General features: G+C 46.3%; 1 protein-coding gene across 7 annotated transcripts in view; it reads left to right on the top strand.

Annotated features, from left to right (window-relative positions):
- The window catches only part of SCN8A (sodium voltage-gated channel alpha subunit 8), a 217,663-nt gene that overhangs the window by 186,388 nt on the left and 8,440 nt on the right, over positions 1-22,835 (top strand). For 5 of the 7 annotated variants that reach the window (XM_036019004.1, XM_036019005.1, XM_036019003.1 and 2 more), the window contains 7 exons: positions 2,122-2,295; positions 7,744-7,866; positions 13,664-13,948; positions 15,747-15,800; positions 16,263-16,400; positions 17,372-17,476; positions 20,136-20,406. In XM_036019004.1, the coding sequence (XP_035874897.1) occupies positions 2,122-2,295; positions 7,744-7,866; positions 13,664-13,948; positions 15,747-15,800; positions 16,263-16,400; positions 17,372-17,476; positions 20,136-20,406 (1,150 nt within the window). The remainder of the gene's footprint in view (positions 1-2,121; positions 2,296-7,743; positions 7,867-13,663; positions 13,949-15,746; positions 15,801-16,262; positions 16,401-17,371; positions 17,477-20,135; positions 20,407-22,835) is intronic. The other 2 variants (XM_036019007.1, XM_036019006.1) reach the window with 1 other exon arrangement.

The raw sequence follows: 22,835 nt of genomic DNA, 5'->3' as shown, positions 1-22,835 counted from the left end.
TTTTTAAAGAATGTGGGCACATTCATGTAGGTGTAGGAATCAGAGCTTAATCTGGAAGCAAAAAAGATAGCAAGAGAGAAACCCCAAATTCAGTGTTAAAGATCCTGCCACTGACTTGAGAAGTTTGCTGGCGTGTGAGGTGGGAGACTAAGAGAGGGTGAAACAGGCAGTAATATGTGGTAAAGGAGAGCTCACGGATGCCGAGGACCAGGTCTATGTCAGAAAGTGCCAGCACAAAAGCAGGAGGCCAGAAAAGATGGCTTGGTCTGAGTAAAGGAGCACCACTGTCCTGCCTGCCCCTGAGTCTTTGCCTGCATCAGCAGGCACTCAGTCAGTGCGTCCTGGGGTGCTGCGGGGCTCTGCGGGGCTCTGCGGGGCACAGGACAGCAGGCGGCCTGGGCTCTGCCCGGGCAAAGGCAGGATCACACTAGGGCCCGTGGTTGGAGAAAGGGGTTGTGTTATTACTGTCATCCTCCTTCAAATCTAGTAAACAGAAACCAAAAATAACAGGGAACATGCCTCATCCTTTGAGTCTTCTCTTTTCCATCTCCATAGAAAAACCAGAAATAAATGTTTTAAATTTGTTTACTACTCACCTTTAATATTTTTTATTTATCTTAATTGCATACAGTGGGATACTTGGCTCAGTACATGAGACCCTGTGAAATAGTAGGCATGGGACTTAAGAATGGCAAAATGAAGCCACAGCTAAAGTGTCCAGGAAAAGTCTAGAACGTGGTTGTGATGAGGCCTCAGAGGGAGGGCATTTGAGCCTCCAGCAACATGAAGATTGGTCTTAGGTATCTTACACATGCTGGGTTATACAATGGATTTCTACAAATGGAGCCAAGGGGAAACGACATGGAAGCTGTTGCTGTTTTCACTGGGGATTTATTTGCACCAAGACCCTGAGGCCTGTGAACCGTGTCCTCTGTGACCACTGCCCAGTGACGGAACTGGAGCAGCTGGTGTTCATGTGCCTCCGCTCCGGAAGATGAGTCCGCAGGCAGCCCAGGTCTGTCCTTCAGGAGCTATTCAGAGCCAGCACCTCCCGGTGTGTGACAAGGGACTTTTTTCCCACCTCCATCCCCCCGCCCTCCACTGTAGGCATTCTCTCCTCTTAGCACCGCACTCAGGCAGTCCACCAGTCCACACATGGAAATGCTCACGCCTTCGTGTCAGGGAATTACCGCATTCAGGAACTCCAGAGAACAAAAGTAGTACTAAGATTTTTTCACCTGAGTGTCTCCCTGCCCTGTGACCCTCCACCTGTGCCTGTGATGTCAGGGGCTGAGAAGAGAAGAGATTGTGACAGGGAAGTGAAGAAACTGGAACCCTCACACAGCGCTGATGGGGCTGTTAAAAAATGGCACAACCACTTTGGAATACCGTTTGGCAGTTCCTCAAAATATTAAACAGAGAGTTACCATATCATCTAGCGATTCCACTTGTAGGTTTATATCCTGGAAAAATGAAACATGTCCACATAAAAACTTGTACACAGATGTTCAGAGCAGCATTTTTCACAATAGCCAAAAAGTGGAAACAGCACAGACGTCCATCAGCTGATGAAAGATAAACAGAATGTGCATAGCCGTACAGTGGAGTGCTGTTCATCCATAAAAGGAAATGAAATACTGATGCATGCTGCAGTATGGGTCTTTGCAAACGTTACACTAAGTTAAAGAAGCCAGTCACAAAGTACCACAAATTATATGATTTCATTTCTATCAAATGCAGAAATCAATAGGCAAATCTGTAGAGTAGAAAGTAGTGGTTGCCTAGGACCAGGGGGAGATAGACAAGGGTGACAGCTAGCAGGTATGGGCTTTTTTGGGGGTGTTAGGAAAATATTCTAAAATTGATTGTGGTGATGAATGCACAATTATGAATATGCTAAAGGCTACTGAATTATACACTTTAAATAGCTGAATTGTATGGTAGATCTCAATAAAACTGTGAGGGTTTTTTTTTAAGCCCCGTACGCCTGGGGAGCGAAGTGAGAGAGACAGGAGGCCGATGATAGGCCAGCCCCAGGTGGGCGGAGCTGCTGGGAGGGCTGCGCTTCCAGTGTGGCTGGTGACCTTTCGGCACTGTAGGCAGCTGCTGCCTCTCTTTCAGGCCTTCGAGGACATCTACATTGAGCAGAGGAAGACCATCCGTACCATCCTGGAGTACGCTGACAAAGTCTTCACCTACATCTTCATCCTGGAGATGTTGCTCAAGTGGACAGCCTATGGCTTCGTCAAGTTCTTCACCAATGCCTGGTGCTGGCTGGACTTCCTCATTGTGGCTGTACGTGTCCTGCTTTCTACTTCCCACCCTTCCCAGCAGGAAAACAGAAACAGGGATTGTTCTTCTTCCAATGGCCGAGTTGCCTGGGGCCCGGGGTGGAAGGCGAGCTGTAGATAGACGCAGGTCTGCATAAAGTTGTCCTCAGGGCAGACAGATCTTTGGGAAGGGGACAATGAAGTCCCTGCTTTTGCTCCGGGGACTCACCAACCAGCTCTTTGCTCTGGTGTATTGGGTTAGAGGTTTCAGAGATTAAGGATGGGAAGTGAAATCACTGGTGTCAAAAGACCCTTGTTTTTAGGCTGGAAACAGGAAGGCTCTTTCCTGAACAGCAGGATGTCCTCCTGCTGCTGCCGGAGAGGGGGGCGGGGGGCGCTGGTGGTGAGAGAATGGGAGGGGTGCTGCTGGGATGCAGGTGAGGGGGGACCTCGGTTGACTCTCCTGCTCACTGTCCCCTGGACGCTTCCATCCGACCCGAGTCTTCATACCAGACTAATCCGAACCTCTCTTGCAGGGAGAGGGGGAGCTCACACGGAAATAAAGCTCCTTCTTCCCACACATGGCCATTTCCACAGTGACAATCAAACTTAAGAACGTTCTTTTTCCCTCCAGGTTCCAGGGTCATCTCCAAGGCCACCCCACATTATTTTTCAGGATGGCAGCTGCATCATCTGTGACTGTTTCTCTCCCCACCAGCACTTGTTCCCTGTTCACGTTCATAACCATGATGATTGTCTCTTATTCTGTGTATAACCAAAGCTCTTTCTTCCCCAGGCAAATTAGCATTTGGGAGAAGGGTGAATGGGACTTGCAGGACCAGGGCCTGTGGAGAAGTCAGTTCCTGCTGACAGCTAAGAAGTGCTGAAAAGGGGAGCATTTGGAGGCTGCGTTGGTACTTTCAGAACCTAGGTTTTGTTGACCGTATGGTAAACTGCCTGTAGAATGCTTCCAGGGTCTAGACTAGAGCAGCATGGAAACGTCTTCCTCAGATAAGAGGAGCCCTGCCCCTTGCAGCAGCAATGAGCTCTGCTCCGAGTGCACACCTTTCCCTACATCGTGTCCGCACCCTCCTCTGTGGTTAACGACTCCTTCCAAGGGCTGTCACGGTGCTCCCATTTGCATTCCCCATTTCAGAAAGCCAGCTTTGGGGGAGATACCTAAATAGGTGAGGAGATCACCCTTTGCCTTAAAGTGAACCAAATGGGTGGTGCCAGCCTGAGACCCTCCTAGCAAGAGGTTTCAGCACTCTCTAGGCAACTGCTGATAGCACCCTGTGATAGAAGGGGCTCCGCCTCCCACAGATGAAAACCTGAGCTCTAAGGATTAAGAAATGAGCTGGGGATAAGACCAAGGGAACTAGGGTAACTCTGGGCCAGCTCTCTTTCTAAAGCACGAGGAAGAGCCATGGAGTCTTCACTTCACTGTGATTCCTCGGGACCACTGAGAGTCCGGTGGCACAGCTGTGGGAGTCCTAAAAGCCCTACACCTTCCAGACGTTGCAGGAACTGAGACAGATACATCCACTACCGCACTCCCAGCAACCCTAGGGAAGCTGTGATTCGGAGCAAATCTCCCCACTGTGACTTTTGCTGCCTCCACTGCTCACCCTAACCTGAATCACTGCTCTTCGTCTTTCCTCTGGACCGAGCAACCCCAGAATTCCAGGATATTGATCAGGTGTCTTGCATCCCTCTGGTACCCAAGTAAGCTGCTAAAAGCATTGACAATTCTGCACATCACCATTTATTTAGCAAGCATTTTTACCACTTTTTATACTAGGTAGCAGGGGAGTAAAAAGCACGAGACAGGCATGTAGCCAATTTACAAAAATCCATAAATCCCTCCAGGTTCTGGGAGTTGCTGCATTCTTACATTGCTGTGGGGCCTGACACTGGCTCCTGAGGATGGACACCTCTGTACCAGTTATTAGTAAACAAATAGCATTCTCCTTGTGGAATTGTCCCAGGAGCCATAGGGAATCCCAGGGGAGCTGGGGAGCTTGCACCACCTTGCAGGGCCTCTGTGGCCTGATTCAGGCTCGTGGTAATCTAGCATTCTGGAAGCGAGACCCTTCCAGGCCCTTCCCCTCTGTTGACTTCTCTCAGAACAGGGCATTTGGTCTTCACACATCAAATGTTTATTGAGCACCCACAACATGCAAAGCCTGCTGCCACGAGTCATGGGGGATGCAGAGAGGAGAAGACATGGGCGCTTCTGAGGGCCTGCAGAGATGAGACACCGACACAAGTAACCATAGCAGAAGGAGCGTGTACGAAGTAGGGGCAGTCCCAGTCTGAACTGTGGCTGCCCCGGATGCCACTTTTGCATTGTGGGTGGAGGGGAGAGTAAGGTGTAGACTGACAGCTGGACCGCTGGACCGCTGGATCTGAAAGGAGAATTTTCACTGTCCTTTTGGGTAAACTGTCTAGTGCCTTGGCATTTTAGATTATCGAGCAGCGTAAATTTTTTAGGTCCTAATTTAGCACCATTTCTGAGAGACTCTTTCATTTCATCCACCGGTGAGCACTATTGGAATCTCTTTCTCATCACCATGTTTGTTTCCCTAATGAATTTCTGTTTTTCTTTATTGCCTTTTAAAGTGTTATGAGTACTTCTGAGAATCGTGGGACAATCCAGATAATTGATAAGGTTAATTCTCTTTATTTATAAGCCATGCAGGTTCCCAGATAGAGACGTTTTATTTTGCTCAGGTCCTTGGCTGCACTAGAAGTCCTGTCCTATAAAAAAGTTTTGTTATCTTTTCTCCAGGGAATCTGCCCCATCAGCCAGCACCCTATTTCCAAGGATGGGAACTTTCAGAGACCACTCACCTCATCCTGAATTCAGACTGCTGAAATAGTCTCTATTTGAAATAGAGACTATTCACATCATTTTGAAAAAGTCACCCACTGTCTTCCCACTTTTTTCCATGCCTTCAGCCATAAATACCCTGAATTTTGACTTCTCAACTCCTTTTTTTTTCAGGTTTGAATCTCTCCTCAAAGTATACTTTAAGCAATGCTTGATTATCTCCAGTGAGAGTTTAGCATGGAGGCTCAGAGGACTGTAAGAAAGTCCTCAACTACTAAGGAGTAACCCAGAGAGGATCTCATGGACCTTGTCCAGGGAGCTCGTGGCCAGATTGACTAGTCAAGCGCAGGTTATCACTCAACAACGTTTACAGCCAACCTTGGGACTGGAATTTGTACCTTGTCCCCACTTTAGGCCTATTTGTCATCAGATAAATCATACTCACCCCCCACAACCCCCCCACCCCCCCAAAAAAAAGAGCTGGAGGTCTTCTTCCTTCACAGGGACCAGCAGTCATGGGAAGCTTAGGTTTTGCAGTCTCCCTGGCACAGTCTCACCGGACAAAGCTAATAAGGGATATTTAGAACTCAGGGACTTTACTGGGATGGGGCAACTTGCCTTCAGATGTACCTATAAAGATCCTGCAAAAAATCTGACGTTAGCTTATTTGTGTTTAAGCGTTGGCTGTATTTGGCAAAGGTGGGCAAAAGATACCTCCATGCCTTAGAGGCAATGATAGATGGGAGCAAAATGATTGGCTTCTGCTACTGTATTCTAGACAAGGCTTCTGAGGCCCTTGTTTCAGGCAGAAATTCAACTCTGAACCATGTACCCTTTAAAGAATATGAGTAGCCAAGTAGGGTGACATTTAATTCCATGTCTGTTTTGGGCACTGCCTAGGACTCCAGAGAAGATGCCCGTGCTGATGGATTATGATACATGCATAGACAAAGGTTTACGCCTCTTTTTAGACTGAAACCTTTGAAGTTGCCTCATTGCTGACCCTCCCTAGGTCACTGACTTTCTGCTTCTCCCTGCCACCAGTCCTGCTGCTCAATCATAAATATCTTCATGTAAAAACAATTTTTTGTGCAGTTCAGAGAGACAGAATTATAGAGATGAAAAACAACAAACGAAACTAAGTTGTGAGTTACTTTTTTTCTCTAAATTTGTTTTAAAATATCAAGTCATGTTGAGCAGATCTGTAACCGCCACTTCCTAGTAGAGGGATTTGTTGGTGGGAACATCTGAACCTGGGCCGGAACCGAGGAGAGAAGCCCAGAGCCCGGCCATTCTAGGACTTGATCAGCTAAAGGCATTTTCAGGTCTCCAGTCAGGTGCAGCTGCAGGTGTAGGTGGTTAGTACCCAATGTTGAGGGATCTTTGTGGTAACTGCTCTGAGGGCTCTGAAGAGCAGGAAGGCATTTGACCCTGACTCTAGGCCTAGAGACCTGCACACTTCTCCTGAGTATGCCAGTATAGTCCAGTCTGGCTCGTTCCAACACCTGCAATCCTCTACTGGGATGTTGGAATGTAACCTGCTGGTGGGGGAGAGGTAATCTGTCAGTAGAAGAAAGAGCTCTGGCCTGGGAATCGGAAGTGTGGGTCTGATCCTCGTTTCGGGCCTACGGATGTGATACTGGGCAGATTCTTGTGTGTTAGGTATATGGGCTTGTATATGGGTCTCAATTTCCTCACCTATAAAATAATTTTTTTAAAATTCTTCCAAGAATCTTCCCAGCTGTTATTTTAATAAGAAGAAAATAGAAGATTAGCCTGGATCCTAACCAGGCCGGAAGCCAGGTTATTTGGGGCTGTTCTGAGGACTGTAAGGAAAGGCGTGGAAGCAGTCGTCCAGACCCGCCCAAGTTCTCGGCCATCCAGGGGTCGTGGGGGTAGTTAAAAGATGGAGGGATTATTATAGTTAAAGGAGAGAAGTAGAAGAATTACTTAAGTGAGTCCTCATAGAGTCAAAATTTGTCACGTTTCTTCATGTGGTTCTTTTCTGTGCGGGAACCGTAAAGTCAGCCGTGGTACTTACCGACTGTGTCCTTTGTGGATGTAGTGACTCATCACATTCTCAAACAAGTGGCTTCTTGTCACCCAGGAGTGAGAGAGCTTGTCCCTGTTGGAAACCTCTGGTGAATGAGCTGAGGAGGGGGCAGCTGGGGTGGAGTGTGTGTATTTATCTGTATTCTTTTCCATAGGTACCATTAAATTTGTCTGGCTTAATTTAATGGGAACTTCTGGGACCTGCAGAGACTGTAAAGGTCGAGGGTAAGGTTTTTGTCATCTGTTCAGGCTCCTCTTCTTCCAATGGAACTTCCTCATTCTCTCCCGCTCCCTCCAGCCTTTTCCCTTTTCCAACTCGTGTGTGTGTCTACCGCCCTCTCGCAATTTTCTCTTCCCGTTGTGTTTTTTCTTCTGCCTCTCTCAACCTCCTTTCCTTCCAGGTCGTTTGAGTCCAAGTTGAAGTAGGCAGCTGGTGTTACCCACTTCCTCTACCTGGGGGGCCCAACCTGTATAATCAGGGATAGGGGCTTTGTTCTAACACTCTGGAACCTTTGTTTTCTTTTCTTTTCGTTTTGTTTTGTTTTGTTTCTTTTTTTGTTTTTGTTTTTCTCTTCTGTTTCCGTGTAGGTCTCTTTAGTCAGCCTTATAGCTAATGCCCTGGGCTACTCGGAACTAGGTGCCATAAAGTCCCTTAGGACCCTAAGAGCTTTGAGACCCTTAAGAGCCTTATCACGATTTGAAGGGATGAGGGTAAGATACTAAGAGTCGCTGATCCTTCTGCATGCCAGTGGAAACTGTTTAAGCATGCTAGAACTGATCACATGGTGGAAAGATCATTCAAGCCCAACTCTGCGATGCAGCTGCCATTTGATCCTCCACTCTCCCCCACACCTGCCCCGAGCGAGGGGAGTTGCCTTAAGCTGCCTCATCACATTAATATCGGCCCCACCCCCAGCAACATGCCATCGCAGAACATGTTAACATTGGCTATTCTCATTTGGCCTGGCTTACCTGTAGCACTTGGGGCAGCTTTCTGGGCTGTTGACTTAATAGGGAGAATCACCAGGTGCAAAGAAGGGGAATTGTAACCCAGACACCCACTGAAAAGCAGAGGCCGCAGGCAGGGAGAGTCCTGTGTAGGGCCATCAGCCAGGTGGGGACTGTGACCTTGGAGTCACTGAGAAAGCAGCCAAGAAGGGGCTTGAAGACACAACGGCAGGCCTGGGATTGGGATGGAGCAGAATTTGGCATGGCCCTGGGAAAAGAAATGCTTTTCTTTCTATTCTGATTCCTCTTATTGCACCTTGTTGTTCTCAGCCCAGTCCCGTAAGGACTGGCAGCCACTGTCTGACAGCAAAGCTTTCCTCCTCACCCCTCCCCCTCTGCCCACGCTATGTGGTCCCCTGTCCTAACATTGTCAAAGTAACAACCAGGTGTGATGCTAGATGAATATTAGCTAGTTCTCTTGCAATTTCTTAACACCTGCTATTCCTGCTCTGGTGACACTCCACCCGAATACAAAAGGTGCAAGGTGTGTCACCCTACCAACTAGAAATACGGCTCCCTCTTTTGGTGCCTTTTTGCCATCTCTCTTGATTTAAAAAAAATAAAAATGGTGTGGGTGTGTACGTGTGCGCACACACACACTAAAAAGTCAATTTCCTAAAATCAAGTGGGCAGCTGGCTTTTGGTGGTAATAGTCGTCCTGTGGTAATCAGAGAGGTCCGTTACACTTAACGAGACCAAGAAAACTCATTTCAATTCAGATGTTGAATACATGCAGGAGAGCAAACCAGAGGATATGTTTTTAAATGTGCAAATATCAGAATGTAGGAATAAAAAATTACACATTGCGGTAGTCCACGTGAGCAAGACTAATTGGAGAAACCAGACCCTGGGGCTTCATTCATTCCTCCTCTGTGACCCCTGGCCGTAGTCTGTGGTGGGACCCACAGTTGCACAGAAAGACAAAATTTCACTGGGACTTGGGAATTTTATCTTACTCTCTTAGTTGATCCCCACAAATGCTTTTTGCAACAAATTTGTGTTTCTTCTGTAGCACAGTCACAGTTTGATTCATTAAATGTAGGCTCTCTGCGACCCACCCAGAGCTGCTGTCTGCAGGAAGGTCAGTTCCACAGCAGCATAAATTTATTTTAATTTAAAAAGCAAAACAAGACTTGGGAGTCTAGTCTCCCTCCCACAGTTCAGAGAGATTTCGGAATGTGTGAGGAGGTCGTTGTTTTGCTCAGGCTAGCTGCAGGGAGCAGCACTCTGTGGAGACTCCAGCTTTTAGGTGGCCCCCGAGCCATTGAAAGAGGATTAAAATGCTCTTCCCTGCCCCCCTTCCCACTTCTGTCAGGAGGGGCTAGTTAAATTTTTTTACATACATAGTACTAGTTTTGGTACAAGGTTGGTCATTTGTTTTGTTGATGAAAAACTGAGGATTTAAAAAAACCTGTTGAAGACAGTATTTGCAACATTGTACCCCAGCCGGGTGCCCGTGACCCTCCACATTCCCCAGCCAGGACCCTGGATCTCCTACAATGAGATCTGAAGGAGCCTAAGAAAAAACGATCAAGTGATACTTGCTACTAACTTTCTCAGTCTGAATGTCATTACTGCCAGTTCTGCCCCAGGGCAGAAACCATCCCCACAGACCAGCTGGTGCCAGCTTGCCCATGAGGCAATTATTTCAGTAATCCGGACACAGGAGCCCTTTGGGTGGCCACACCTCTTCCTCTTAGCTCCTCCTTTCCTCACCTTTCCAGGACTCAGTTTCCACTACCCCAGAACTTTTACTTGTCAATTTTCACGTAGTTTAAGAGGCCAGAGGTCCAGAATGGGTGATCATAACAGAAGAAACTTTAATTTGAAAAACATTGGAAAGGGAAACTTCTATATCAAGTTTTTCTCAAGTAAGATAATATGGGCAGGAGCCAGTGTGAACCCCAAGCCAGGATTTCAGACAATAAATAAATGGTCAGCGAGGGAAGCTCTGATGTAGGAGCGTCACCTGATTAGATTGACTCCAACCAATAGTGCTGACTGCTTCTGGCTGGGCAGGTGGAGAGGGCTAAGGACCCACTCCTGTACTGTGGAAGAATAGCTGCGAGAAAAAAGATTGAATTTGCCTGCATTTTTCTGTTTGAAACGTTCTGTTTGAACATTACGTTTCTATGGGGGCTATGTTTTTTACTTCCTTGGTTTGGGTTTGTGTATATGCCAGCGCTGGTATCACCTACAGAGATCACCTGTAGGGAATGTTAAATAAGAAATCCCCAAGAACAATACCATCGATGCCGTCGGGCTCAACTGTCACTGTGCTGCTCCAATGAGAGGCTCAGGGCGTCACTGGAGAGGGGCACGTGCCCCTAGCCTGTCCTGGGACACTGACTTCAGTCTCTTCCTCTCTTCTTCCTCAAACCAAAGACCAGAAAATCGAAACACTCATGCTATTGGCAAAGGAATGCTTAATGTAGTTCTTTGCTTTTCTCTCCTCCATAGTACTCTTCATTTCACATGTTGCTGTGCTATTAAATTTTTGAGGATCTGTAATAGTAATGCTATGAAGCATGCATGCGTTTTTGTTGTCAGTACCTAGTTGTCCATTAAAGCCATGTTCCCTCTGCCAGATATTAAAAACTACTTGACAGATTTTACAGTATTTAGTGAGCAATAATATTCTAGGCATTATAGAGAAGACAAAAATCTGTAAGATTTAGTATTCATTGGCATTTTCTCATTAATTCAATGAAATTTATATCAATTGCTAAGTATAAACTTTCATTGCAAACAGTAACTTTTTATAGATTGCTAGAACCTAGCTTTGAGTAGTAGTTCTATATTTCATTTTTTAAGATAATGAATTTTATCGTAATTAAAGGTAATACAGAATAACGTGAGAATTTAATTAAAGAGCAGAAGAGGCGATTCAGTTTATTAAATGACTATCCATGGACACTTGAATTAGCATTTATAACACAGTGGTAGGCAGTGTGAGAGTTCAGGATAATGAAGCATGGTTTTCCACCCTTTGTTTGCTGAGTCTGTCAACACAATTATACATGGAGCACAGGTGAACAGTTTCTGCCTGACGTGCTGCAGCTTAGCAGCTGCTGTTTACAGCAAGAAGGAATTATTAGTAAATTTCATCAACTCTGTTTACTGTTTTATTCATAAAACTAAGGTAAGAAGTTTTTCTTTGGTTTTGATTAATAAATGAAAGTGTGTTTTCATCCTCTAAGTGCATCGGACTTTATAAGGTTTTGTGTTATACGTGTCTGAGAACAAGGCTCAGTAAACAGTTCTGTATATGGAGTCCTTTGATCAGTCTGTGAGTATAAATGTGTGAAGAGATCACTCAGTCACTTAGCTAATTATTCTTTCCTGCTGTAAATACTACCCCACACGGAGCTGTCACACAGAGACCCTGTGTAGAGCAGGTCCGACTGGGTTAAGACAGAAGACTTCCTATAGGAGGTACGTTCGGAACTGAGATTTTAAAAACGACACTTCTAGGTTTCAGATCTTTTAGGGTCTATTTCCACCTTGCATACTCGAGAGGATCTAACAGAAGGTCGTGCTCTCCTGCCTAAGCTGTGCTGTGGAACACTCGCATAGACCTGAGCTTTTGAATCTTTACATAATCTGCTCTTACTGTTTGAGAAGTGATTTCTTTTTGTGGGTCACCCTCTCTTGCCTATTTTGCACATTTCATTGCTTTCCGGTGCTCCCACTAAAGGGTGAGCCACTGCAGAATGAGGAGGTAAAACTCATATCTGATCACCTGACAAATTTGGTAAGCAAGTAAATAAAAATGAGCATCATTCTCCAAAATAGCATTGAAGATTTTTCAGATTTCAGATATTCTGGCTTTCTTTGCTCCAAGTAGTGAGCAGTTGAAGTATACTCATTTTATACTAATGACAGAACTATTAGATCTAGAAGAGATTTCTTGGTCTAAGAATAAAGAAATAACTGCCTCTCAGTCTAAAGGCCTCTGTAAACAAATGAATTGGAGAAACACAAAACTGCTATTTTAATCTAAGGAAGAGTGACTTCTAAGCAGAACGTTATTGCCTGCTTTCTATAGGACACAGCAGACGGCTTTTCTGAGTCAAGTTTCATGATGAGTGACAGTGCAATCTAAGACAAAAACAGCCCAAGGAAATCCTGAACCCGCCAGGCGCCAACCCGGGCCCAGAGCTGCCCCCTGGTGTTCCTTCTCCAGCATCGTCCTTTGGCCCTTTGGGCGCTGTGCTGGTAGGCAGCCAGTCCTGTCTTCCCTGCACTGAAAAAATGCAGGGACATGGTGATACTTGTCACCTCCTTCTAACAAAATGTTGGAAGACTTCATTTATATCCATTGTTTCAACTCCAGTAATCCTTCTAGAATACCAGAAAAAGGAAAAAGCATTCTTCCCATTTTAGGGCTGCCTTCCAGGCCCTTGGCGGTCCCACTTAAGACAACAACAAGAATCGGGGCAGGAGTGAACACCAGCCTTGTCTTCGTCTCGCCACCTGAAATGCTATTTTTATAAGCACTCTGAACTCCTTCAGTGAAAGCTGCTGCCACAGGGGAAGTGTCGTCTAGCTCCTCTCACCTACAGTGTGAAGCAAAATCAAAGTTAAAACAACCCAGAAACTTTGATTCCTCAGGGGCTTTTTTTGCTTTTGCTTTTTTTTTTTTTCATTCCTCAGATTACTATAGTCAGTGATTTTTTAACAATATGCCAATTTTGGTTTTTAAGAGCAGTGATCTACCCCCAAAACTTTCCCCCCAAAACTTGTCATTCCTATGTGAAGAGTCAATCAAGATTTAGATTGAACAGAGACATCAGGATTAGTCGAGCGAGGGGTGACTCTTAGATTTAGAAGCCTACAAAGTAAGGGAAAAAAAGGCTGAAGAAGAATAATAAATCATGTATGAAAAACACATCTGTTCAGATTTTATTTCATGGTGTTTGGTAGAGGGAATATAGCTTTTTTTTTTTTCTTGAGCCTGCAAAATATGCATGCTCAGCTATTGCCTGAAATAAGATAACTGGCCTTGCATAGTCTTAAGAGAGACTTTATGTACTGTTGACTGATTCACTGCTGACCACAAAGGGTGATTCTCTGTGATTTTGAACAATCATACCTTGTTTTACAGAGGGGGAATGTCTGTGGAAAGGCAACTGGTGAGCCTGAGATCTCTCAGGTTTTCCCATGGGGTACATATTATGAGTTGGTGAAAAAGGAAATTGGACTGAAATAATTGTTTTGGTCCAGGGTGTTGCCTAGGTGAGAAGACCTAGGTCTACTTGGGCAAGAGATTTGTTAGATTAAATAAATGTAATTTATTAGAATTCCTGAAAATATATTTGATAGATTTAGAAAATTTCGGTCGTACTTCTGGATCTCTCCAGTTACCCTAATTTCAAAAGGAACATGATGTTTCTATAGTCAGAACAAGCCCCACAATGTCATTCCCCTCCTGGAAATCAAAAAAGCATGCTAGCCCACACTTTCTCCCAACACTCAGCAACCTCCCCTTCCAATGCAGGTGGTGGTGAATGCCTTGGTGGGCGCCATCCCCTCCATCATGAATGTGCTGCTGGTGTGTCTCATCTTCTGGCTGATTTTCAGCATCATGGGAGTTAACCTGTTTGCGGGAAAGTACCACTACTGCTTTAATGAGACTGCTGAAGAGCGATTTGAAATTGACATTGTCAACAATAAAACTGATTGTGAAAAGCTCATGGAGGGGAACAATACAGAAATCAGATGGAAGAACGTGAAGATCAACTTCGATAACGTCGGGGCAGGATATTTGGCGCTGCTTCAGGTGGTGAGTGTGGTTATTTCTTTTGTCCCATGAAGTTCAGGTGGGTAGCAGAAATCTTACCTGGTTCCTTCTCCACCTTGCTTCCAGAATCAAGGTGACTGCTAATAGGTCACACGGAAACGTGTCATTTCCCAAACTAGTTCCAGGGAGACACCTTCCCTGAGCACTCTGACTTCTCCAAGACCTCACTCAAAGGAAAGCCCTCACTGCTCTGACGCTGAGCAACAAAGCAAGGTTCCTGCGGCATAATGAAGTTGCAGAGTGATCACTTTCTCTCTCCAGGACAGAGTATATAGTTAAAGAAAAAAGGAAAAAATGAAGATAACTACATAGACCAAAAAAAAAAGTGTTGTCAGTTTTGGTGGAGCAGAACAATTCTATATCACAGCTGCACTGGAGCCAAAGGGAAAAATCTGGCAGAGCTCTGGTGCTGGCACTCGGGTCAACCCCAGAGAAAGGTCTCGGTGTATCAGAGCAAGAAAGGGTTATTTTCATCAAGTAACGTTCCATTACACCTAGTTTTCTCTTCCTCTCTCACCAGTTTTTTGGAATGTTTTACAAGACCCTGTCATGCAGCAAAGGTTCCTAGGCTTTGGAATCAGACAGATGTAGCTTTGAGCCACCTATTTATTGGATATGTAATCTTAGACAAACTACTCAGCCTCTCTGGGTCTGTTTCTTCATCTGTTAAATGTGGGTAACAACGCCTTGCACGATTCTAAAGAGGATCCATGATAATTTACTAAAATTTCTTCGCACAGTGCCTGGCATGTAGCAGTACTTAATTAACGGCATTTGCGATTATGTGTTTTTATTACTATTATAGGTGTGTCTGTATCATATAAATCGTTGGGTGAATTAAATGTGATAATGCAGGTGAAACTCTCAACTCATCCTTACATATTAAGCACTCACTGTTAGCCAGTAGTAGGAGGCAAAGTCGAAGGAATGGGCAGTGGTTCATTTCACTCCCAAGGACTTCGTTGTCCTGCCCCAGTTCAAGAAATTGAACCTGCACGTTGAATTTGAATTGGAGCAGCTCCAGGAGACCAGTGCACATCAACTGGCCCATCAGACCTTGTACTCAGACCCCCCCACCGTGTGCAAGGTGCTGTATTTGGCACGACTAGAGCCATCAGATAAACAAAGAACTGCCTGTGCCCTGAAAAAACTTAGAATCTGGTTGAGTAAATAAAACAAATAGGATGTAAATAAAACATGGGACATTTTGATGGGTTACCTAGATTTGTTTCAAAATCATGATATACCAGATCAAGGAGTAAAATTGGGAAGGGGCTGCCTAGGCTAAAGCCAGTATTGCCTCTATCATAGGCTAAACATGTGTGCATTAGGGAAAAGTTCCGGCCTTTTTTGCCTGTTTGTTTGTTTGTCTTTGTTTTTAATGCAGCTCTGAATTTTCCCAACCCCAGTGCCAACACCTTTTAAAAAAGTGGTTCTTCTAAGTTCTAAGTACGCTCAGTGGATTCCCGCTACTCGTTCATAAATACAGTGTGTCCACCCCAGTTTTAGGCAACCTTCTCGGGCCCGTTGTAATGACCTTTTGTGAAAGTATTGATCCAATTACCACTGCCAACATGTTTCTCTGGTGTCGTTTCCAGGGACTTAGATAAAGCTCCCTTGGGGCCTGTAATAATAAACAGAAAATTGTATGTCCCTGTGAGGTTGCACCCAAACTCCCTGTCTTGTGTTCTCACTGAACCCAAGCCTGGCTTCTTGGACCCTTGCTTAGACTCCCACATACCCTAACAGGCACCATCTAATGACTGACTCTGTTTGCCAGGCGACCTTCAAAGGCTGGATGGACATCATGTACGCGGCTGTAGATTCTCGAAAGGTAAGGATATGCCTGATGAAATCACAATCTTCTCAGACGGCTAGAAAGCAAGCAGCATGGTGGGTCTCATCAGGAAAGAGAGGGAGGCTTGCAGCATTTCCACTTGTTTTGTTGACTGTAGGGCACTTCCTCCTCTCAGTACACCATCACTCTCCCACACCGCTGCAGGTGATCAGGCTGTTGCATTGAGCCTAAACCAGGGGGGCTGGCTCCTTTTCCATGCGACTTTGAAATAAAAGTGGCTCCTGGCAGCCTCCCCTCCTCCTCACTTCATGATTTGCATTTTCTCCACCTAAGTCATGGCAGGAATAATGTCTTCTGAGCACAGGGCCTGCCAGTGTGCAGGAGACAGGTAGAGAGAATCTAAGGTCCTCAACCCCAGCTGATGGCAAGGTCAGAAATGCCCAGCTGATCCCCAAGCTAGGAGCTGACTCTCTTCCTTTTTCTCCTGCCCTTCAACAGCCTGAGGAGCAGCCTAAGTATGAGGACAACATCTACATGTACATCTACTTTGTCATCTTCATCATCTTCGGCTCCTTCTTCACCCTGAACCTGTTCATTGGTGTCATCATTGATAACTTCAATCAACAAAAGAAAAAGATAGGTCTCCTCCCCTCACTGCCAGTGGTCAGAGGTCAACCCAGACGAGGGGCATATCTCTCTGTGTCTCTGCTCCTGTCTCTAGAGAGGTGACACCTCTCTTCCTCTAAAATCCATATGATCACCTCACTGTGGCACTTGCCCCACTGTACATTAGCCCCAACCGACTCTTTCTGTTGAGGGCTGGATTTCACAGTACGTGGTTTACCACGTTTCCTAGCAGTCTTATTCTTGAGGCCTTTTACTGGTTTTGGCCTCCTACCAGAGGGAGGAAGGGTAGGAGAGGGTCTGGTGGCAGAGGGGAGAGGAAAGCAAAGCAAAGGAAGAGCTGTAGTGAGCAGCAGAAATTGTCTAGACTCGTAACTATCTATGAGAGACCATTCTTAGAAGTTCACTTCCATACTTGTCCCAGATAGCTAACAATTGTACAAAGCAAATTGAAAAGGTTACTCTTATTTCTCATCTTATAAATCAAGTCTTTCCCAACAAACTCCAAGGAACTCCCCAAATTGTTTTCTTGTACCAGAATTTCTAAAATTTTTAATGTCAGAAATAAATGGGCCGTTAGCTAGGAGTTGAAAACCCTTTTATTTTAAAATGGGGAAAGGGGGATTCCCTAGAATTTTGTCAAGAAAGCAAGCCGAAAAAAGTTTAGGAGCCAGTGAGATGTGACTGCCTTCAAAGCCCTCGCCCCCGGGTCTAACCCTTCCCCGAGAGTCTGTGGTTGGGTAGTCCGTCCCCTTCCTCCCAGCCTATCTCAGAAAGCCCGAGCTGAAAACCAAGGCAGGTTTCTCTTTGACTTGCAGTGGTGGTCCCACGTCTGCCTCACCCTGGGACCACTGCTAACCAGAGTGACCTCGGGAAAGGAGGGGGGCGGAGTCTCCCCCAGGGCTCAGTGCCGAGCCCTGGGACCTAGACGCGCTGTGCCTGGGAGCCCGTTGTAACTGCTCATTCTCCTTTCCCCCCTGCACTTTGGAGGTCAGGACATCTTCATGACTGAAGAACAGAAGAAGTACTACAATGCCATGAAAAAGCTGGGCTCCAAGAAACCGCAGAAACCCATTCCCCGCCCCGTGGTGAGTGCATTAGTGCAGGCCCAGGGCAGAGAGAGAGCCCTTATGGACAAAGATACTGGTAGGGTTACTGCAAAGGAAGGAACGGGGTAAGTGATGGGCTGCCTGTGCCCTCTAATCCTCCGCTAGCCACCCCATCCAGAAGAGCTGAGAACAGCAGAACAGGGATTACGGTATGGGATGACTTCTATATTCGTGCTTGACCTTGCCTTTGAGCCTTTCTTGGGCAGCAGCAGAGAATCAGCATCTTAACTACACCGGCTGTGGCCCTGGCAGAGAGGTGTTCTGGTAGCTAAACATTCACAGGGAAAAGTGAAAATGAAAGCTGATCTCTCCTGCCAGTATGAGATAGGTTTGGTCATCGTTTTTTCAGCTCTCTAACCAACAGGTCAGTCTTTGCAAGGATGTGCCTAGAAGCTAAAATAATGCTTCTGGCTATTTGTGGGAGCAGAAGACAGTAAACCTAGGGGCATCTGAAGTCCTGATGGCCTCCGGGAACAGAGCCTTTTGCGAACTGGAACTGGGGACTGGGACTCTGCTCTGCCCTTCTGTTGCTGGCAGTCCCCTTGCCTCAGAGGAGACGCTCCCAAAGCCGTGCAGCCAGCCGGGTGGACATGGCCCCCGCAGACCGGGCTCTCAGTTTCTTCTTCTGTAACTTGCATTTAAAGTAACTTAAAAAAAAACCAACAACAACAAAAGAGCACAACTCTTAAAATAGAAGCTTTCCTGACAATCTATTTTATAAAAATAAGAGTGGAGCTACTTTGTTTGAATCAAGAGTGGGGGTTTGACTCAGGCGTGGGGTGGCTTTCCCTGCTCACCCCCACACCTGGCATTCTCCCCTCACCAAATTCTGAGGCAAGGGAAGCCCTAGGGCTTTGCAGAACCTGGTGTTTGAAAACTACCAAGTTAAAGTAATTCTGAAAATAAGCACCGGCCCAAGTGCCTTAGGTACTTTTTTAAAGATTGGGGAGATCTTAAGAAAACGAACGATTTTCCTTCCCTTGTTGTTAGTTTCCATTCTGGGATAGAAATGGGACCAAAAGGAATGGAAGAGGATTTCCATTTCTGAAGTTCTGTTCGGTACTTTGCACGAGGGAACCTGAGTGTATTTTCTTCAACACTAAAATGTAATAACTTGGTGTGGTAGGAAACATTAATAGTGATCAGCACTGATTCAGCAAATACAGGAGGTTCTCCAGTGACATTCTTCTGTTCAACAATGGTTTCTATACCACTGATGATATGCGTAGAAGCTTAACTCTTGTTTATATCAATTAGCTGATGGTAAAATTGGTTTTGTTATACATCACTTCGCTTCAAGTCACAGAACCTGTTGACACTGAGGACTTACTGTAGTTACAGATCTCCTACTGTGTACCAGGCACTACACATAAAGTGATGAACAAAACTTAGATGCTGCTGTCACAGAGCTTATAACATACAGTGGGGATAGAGATAAATAAGTGAGCAAACAGCCATTATAAAATGTGCAGTGTTGTGAGAAAAAGTTAACTGGAGGGCCGTGGCAGGGGAGAATGGAGGCTTAGAGTGGGGGGATCTACTTCCAAAGAGTAGTCAGAGAAAGCCCCACTAAGGACGGTCTGCTTGAGTGGATAAGAAGCATCCAAAATTTGGGGAAGGAGGTCCTAGGAAAGCAAATGAGGCCCTAAAAGCAGGAAGTGTTGGCGTGGCTGGTGGGGTGAGCTGGAGGAAGGCACACGGATGAGCAGGAAAAGCATTTTGCAAACCAGGTGAACAGGAGTGGTGTTGCAAGCCCAGTGAGAAATTATTGAAAGGTTGTAAGTAGAAGAATGATGTGATTCATTTATGTTTTTAAATAATCACACTTGCTGCTGTGTGGAGCTTGCATTGGAGGAGGGCAAGAGAGGAAGCAGGTTAGGGACTCTTCCGGAAGTCCAGGTGAAAGAAGGTGGTGGCTAAGGCTAGAGTAGGGCCGATGGAAGTGGGATGACGTGGATGAATTCAGTTTATGTTTTTGGAGAAAGAGTCTATAAGACCTGCAGTGGGTTAGATGGAAGGCAGGAAGATGAGGGAGAGGAAGGAGACGAGGATGACCCTCCAGTTTCTGGCTGGAGAGACTGGATGAATAATTGAGATGAGGAGGAACGAGGTGGGTGAGGGGCAGGGAAAGGACTTAGTTCTGCTCTGGACTTGTTAAGTTTGAGGTGCTTATGAGTCATCAAGGAAAGATGTCAAGTAAGCAACACAGGGACTCAGAGGGAAGATACGGGCTGAGAAGAAGGACCATGAGAAAGTACGTGGATACTACATAAGCAGTAGGAATATATGAGCTCTCCTAGGGAGAAAGCATAGAGAAAGAAGAGACAAAGTGGCAGAAGAAATGGCTGGAAATGAGACTAAAAAGGAGCCCCTGGACAGGTGGGGAGACATCTAGAGGTGGTGGTGGTACGCACTCATAAGAGAAGAGTGGCAATTTTAGAAAACTCTCAGTGTGGTGGTATTGACCCTGGGGTCTGCCCACGCCCCTGGTGTCCTGACAGAGCGGCAGGGTCCAGCTGGCTGGTGTTAGAGAAAAGAAAGCGGAGCACTCTCACCAACAGGATGGCAACTGCCAGTCGGCTTCGAAAGGCTTTCATGAACCCTTTTATATCTTTCCTCCTCCCCTCCCCACTCCCAGAACAAAATCCAAGGTATCGTCTTTGATTTTGTCACTCAACAAGCCTTTGACATTGTTATCATGATGCTCATCTGCCTTAACATGGTGACCATGATGGTGGAGACAGATACCCAGAGCAAGCAGATGGAGAACATCCTCTACTGGATTAACCTGGTCTTCGTCATCTTCTTCACTTGTGAGTGTGTGCTCAAAATGTTTGCCTTGAGGCACTACTACTTCACCATTGGCTGGAACATCTTCGACTTCGTGGTAGTCATCCTCTCCATCGTGGGTGAGTGGGGCTGGTGGGGAAGGGAGGTCGGGCCCTTTGTGGCCTTGAGGACGAGATTCCTGGGAGAGCAGGAGTGTCCCGGGTCTGAAGTGCAGGCTGGTCGCTCTCGAAGCTCCAGCCCTTGTGTCATCTCGTGGGCCTGCCCGGCACAGTATGTGGTCAGTGCTTTTCTGTTGAGTGTGGGTATTAATTAGTCTTGGACTGTAAATTCTGGTTGCAGGCAGGGGGGTGGGGAATGACAAAAAAAGGCAGTGAAAATAAAGTCCTCTGGTGAGGATTTGAAAAAAACTCCTGTTTTTAAAAGTACAGCCACAATAGCAGTGTAAAATGGAAAAAAAGAAAGGCAGGAGATGGTTAAGCTGAATATTAATGAAACGGCCCAGGAAACTGCTAGTGGTGATGACGGTGGCCGTGCTCATTTCACTGAGATTCTTCCGTGCGCCAGGTACAGTTTGAGAGATTCTTCACTCGCGTTACCTCGTTTGATCCTCACGACAGCCCCGGAAGCTGGCTTTTGTTATCTCCACTGTAAAGACTTTCAGGTCGCTCAGTTCAGACACGGCAAAAGCAGAACTCAAGCTGGTTTTTTAACCGCAACCATACGGCATTTTGCTTCAACCTAAAGGCATGAAAGGGGTGGTGTCCTGGCAGACAGAAGAAATGCTGTCGTATGGATTGCCCTCCCAGAAGGTTTCTCTGCCTTCCCGAAAGGCATCCTGGATGGGGAAGCACTGCCTCGGCGGGTTCGGGCCTTAGGCTAACAGAGAGAGAGTGCGCCAGACCCCTGGGCACCAGCTCCAGAGCCCTGGTGGCCGTGGGCAACAGAAGGCAGCTGGCATTTGCCTTGGCCTGTGCTGCTTTCTAGTTCCGTCCTCAGGAGCAGCATGTCCAAATGTGCGTTGACACATGGAACTCTGATCCCACCTATCTCTCCCCCAGGAAAGAATTCTGTGATGGAATTACTCTGGGCAACACTGCATGTTAAACTTCCTTGGGAGGGCCACAGAGCACAGTAGCCTAGAAAAGGCTCTTGGGAGTCCCGCAGTAAAGAAGTGTTTAATACAGCCCTGGCTGGTGTGGCTCAGTGGATTGAGCACCCGCCTACAAACCAGAGGGTCACTGGTTTGATTCCCAGTCAGGGCACATGCCTGGGTTACGGGCCAGATCCTCAGTAGGGGGCATGCTAAAGGCAACCACCCATTGATGTTTCTCTCCCTCTTTTTCTCCCTCCCTTCCCCTCTCTAAAAATAAATAAATAAAATCTTTTTTTAAAGAATTGTTTAATACACCATCCCTCCTTTTTTTGATCACAACACCCTTTTCCAGATTATAGTAATGCTATCTTACATTTTAATGGAATACACCATGTGCTTGTCACCATGCTAAGTGCCTTACATGTTTTGATTTATATTATATATCCCTCCCAACCCTGTAAGTCTCAGGAAGCACAGAGCAGTTCCCAAGACATGGGACTAGTAAGTGAGCAAGCGGGGGCCCAGCCCAGCCGCCATTCTCAAATCCGCACGCCTGACCTCCCACAAGGCACACATCGGGCAGTACTGCCCTCGTCCGCCGTGCCTGACCTTTTCCTGCCCACCTACCGCTGCGTGGGGTGGGAAACCCGAAGAGCAAACCGTGGCCCTGTTCTCAGAGCATACTCACAAAGAAAGATTTTGATGATTACAATTTTTTTAACCCTCACCCAAGGATACACTTTTTCATTGCTTCAGAGAGCTGAAGGGGGTGGGGGAGGAGAGAGAAAGAAACTTGGATGTGAGAGAAACGTCGACTGTCTGCCTCCCGTGCGCACGCAGATGAGGGAGCCCACACCCCTCCGGTGTGCAGGACCGTGCTCCGGCTGACTGAGCCACGCTGGCCAGGGCGAAGATTAGAACTTTTATTACATGTCATTAACGTGTTCAGAAACAAAAGAATAGAAATTATCTTTTTAAATTAAGGGGTCCTGGGGTGAAACTAGCTCTGGAACCTCCGCAAGGACCCCTTAGGTTGTACTCCTACGGCCTGGGCTGCAGCCTGCCCCACCTCTCTCTCCTTTTCTCTGGGGACAGATGCACACTCACCCTACAAACCCTCTCCCGGGCATCTTCTCTCAGAAGCCTTACCTGCCCATCACACATGGAGTGCGAGTATTGCATGTTGAAATATATTGCCTGACTTCTTATGGCCACTGGTTATGGCTTGATGGAGAACTGAGAAGAAGAGCTGAGAAGTGATCTTGGGTCCTGGCCGTAGTAGAGATTTTCTTGAAAGCTTGAACACCCCGTGGGATCGTAGCTCCAGACAAAGCCCCAGGAGGTTATCTGGTCTACTTTGAACTTACTGCATCTTGTCCCTTCCTCAGAGAACTCTTACCTAGCTTAGAACCTTCAAATAACAGGATTCCGTGGCCTTCTGCAGTTCATTACGCC

This window comes from Phyllostomus discolor, chromosome 2, assembly GCF_004126475.2.
Source record: "Phyllostomus discolor isolate MPI-MPIP mPhyDis1 chromosome 2, mPhyDis1.pri.v3, whole genome shotgun sequence".
In the NCBI taxonomy this organism is placed as follows: domain Eukaryota; kingdom Metazoa; phylum Chordata; class Mammalia; order Chiroptera; family Phyllostomidae; genus Phyllostomus; species Phyllostomus discolor.
The sequence above is the reverse complement of the archived record's forward strand: the minus strand, read 5'-3'. Positions and strand labels throughout refer to the sequence as shown.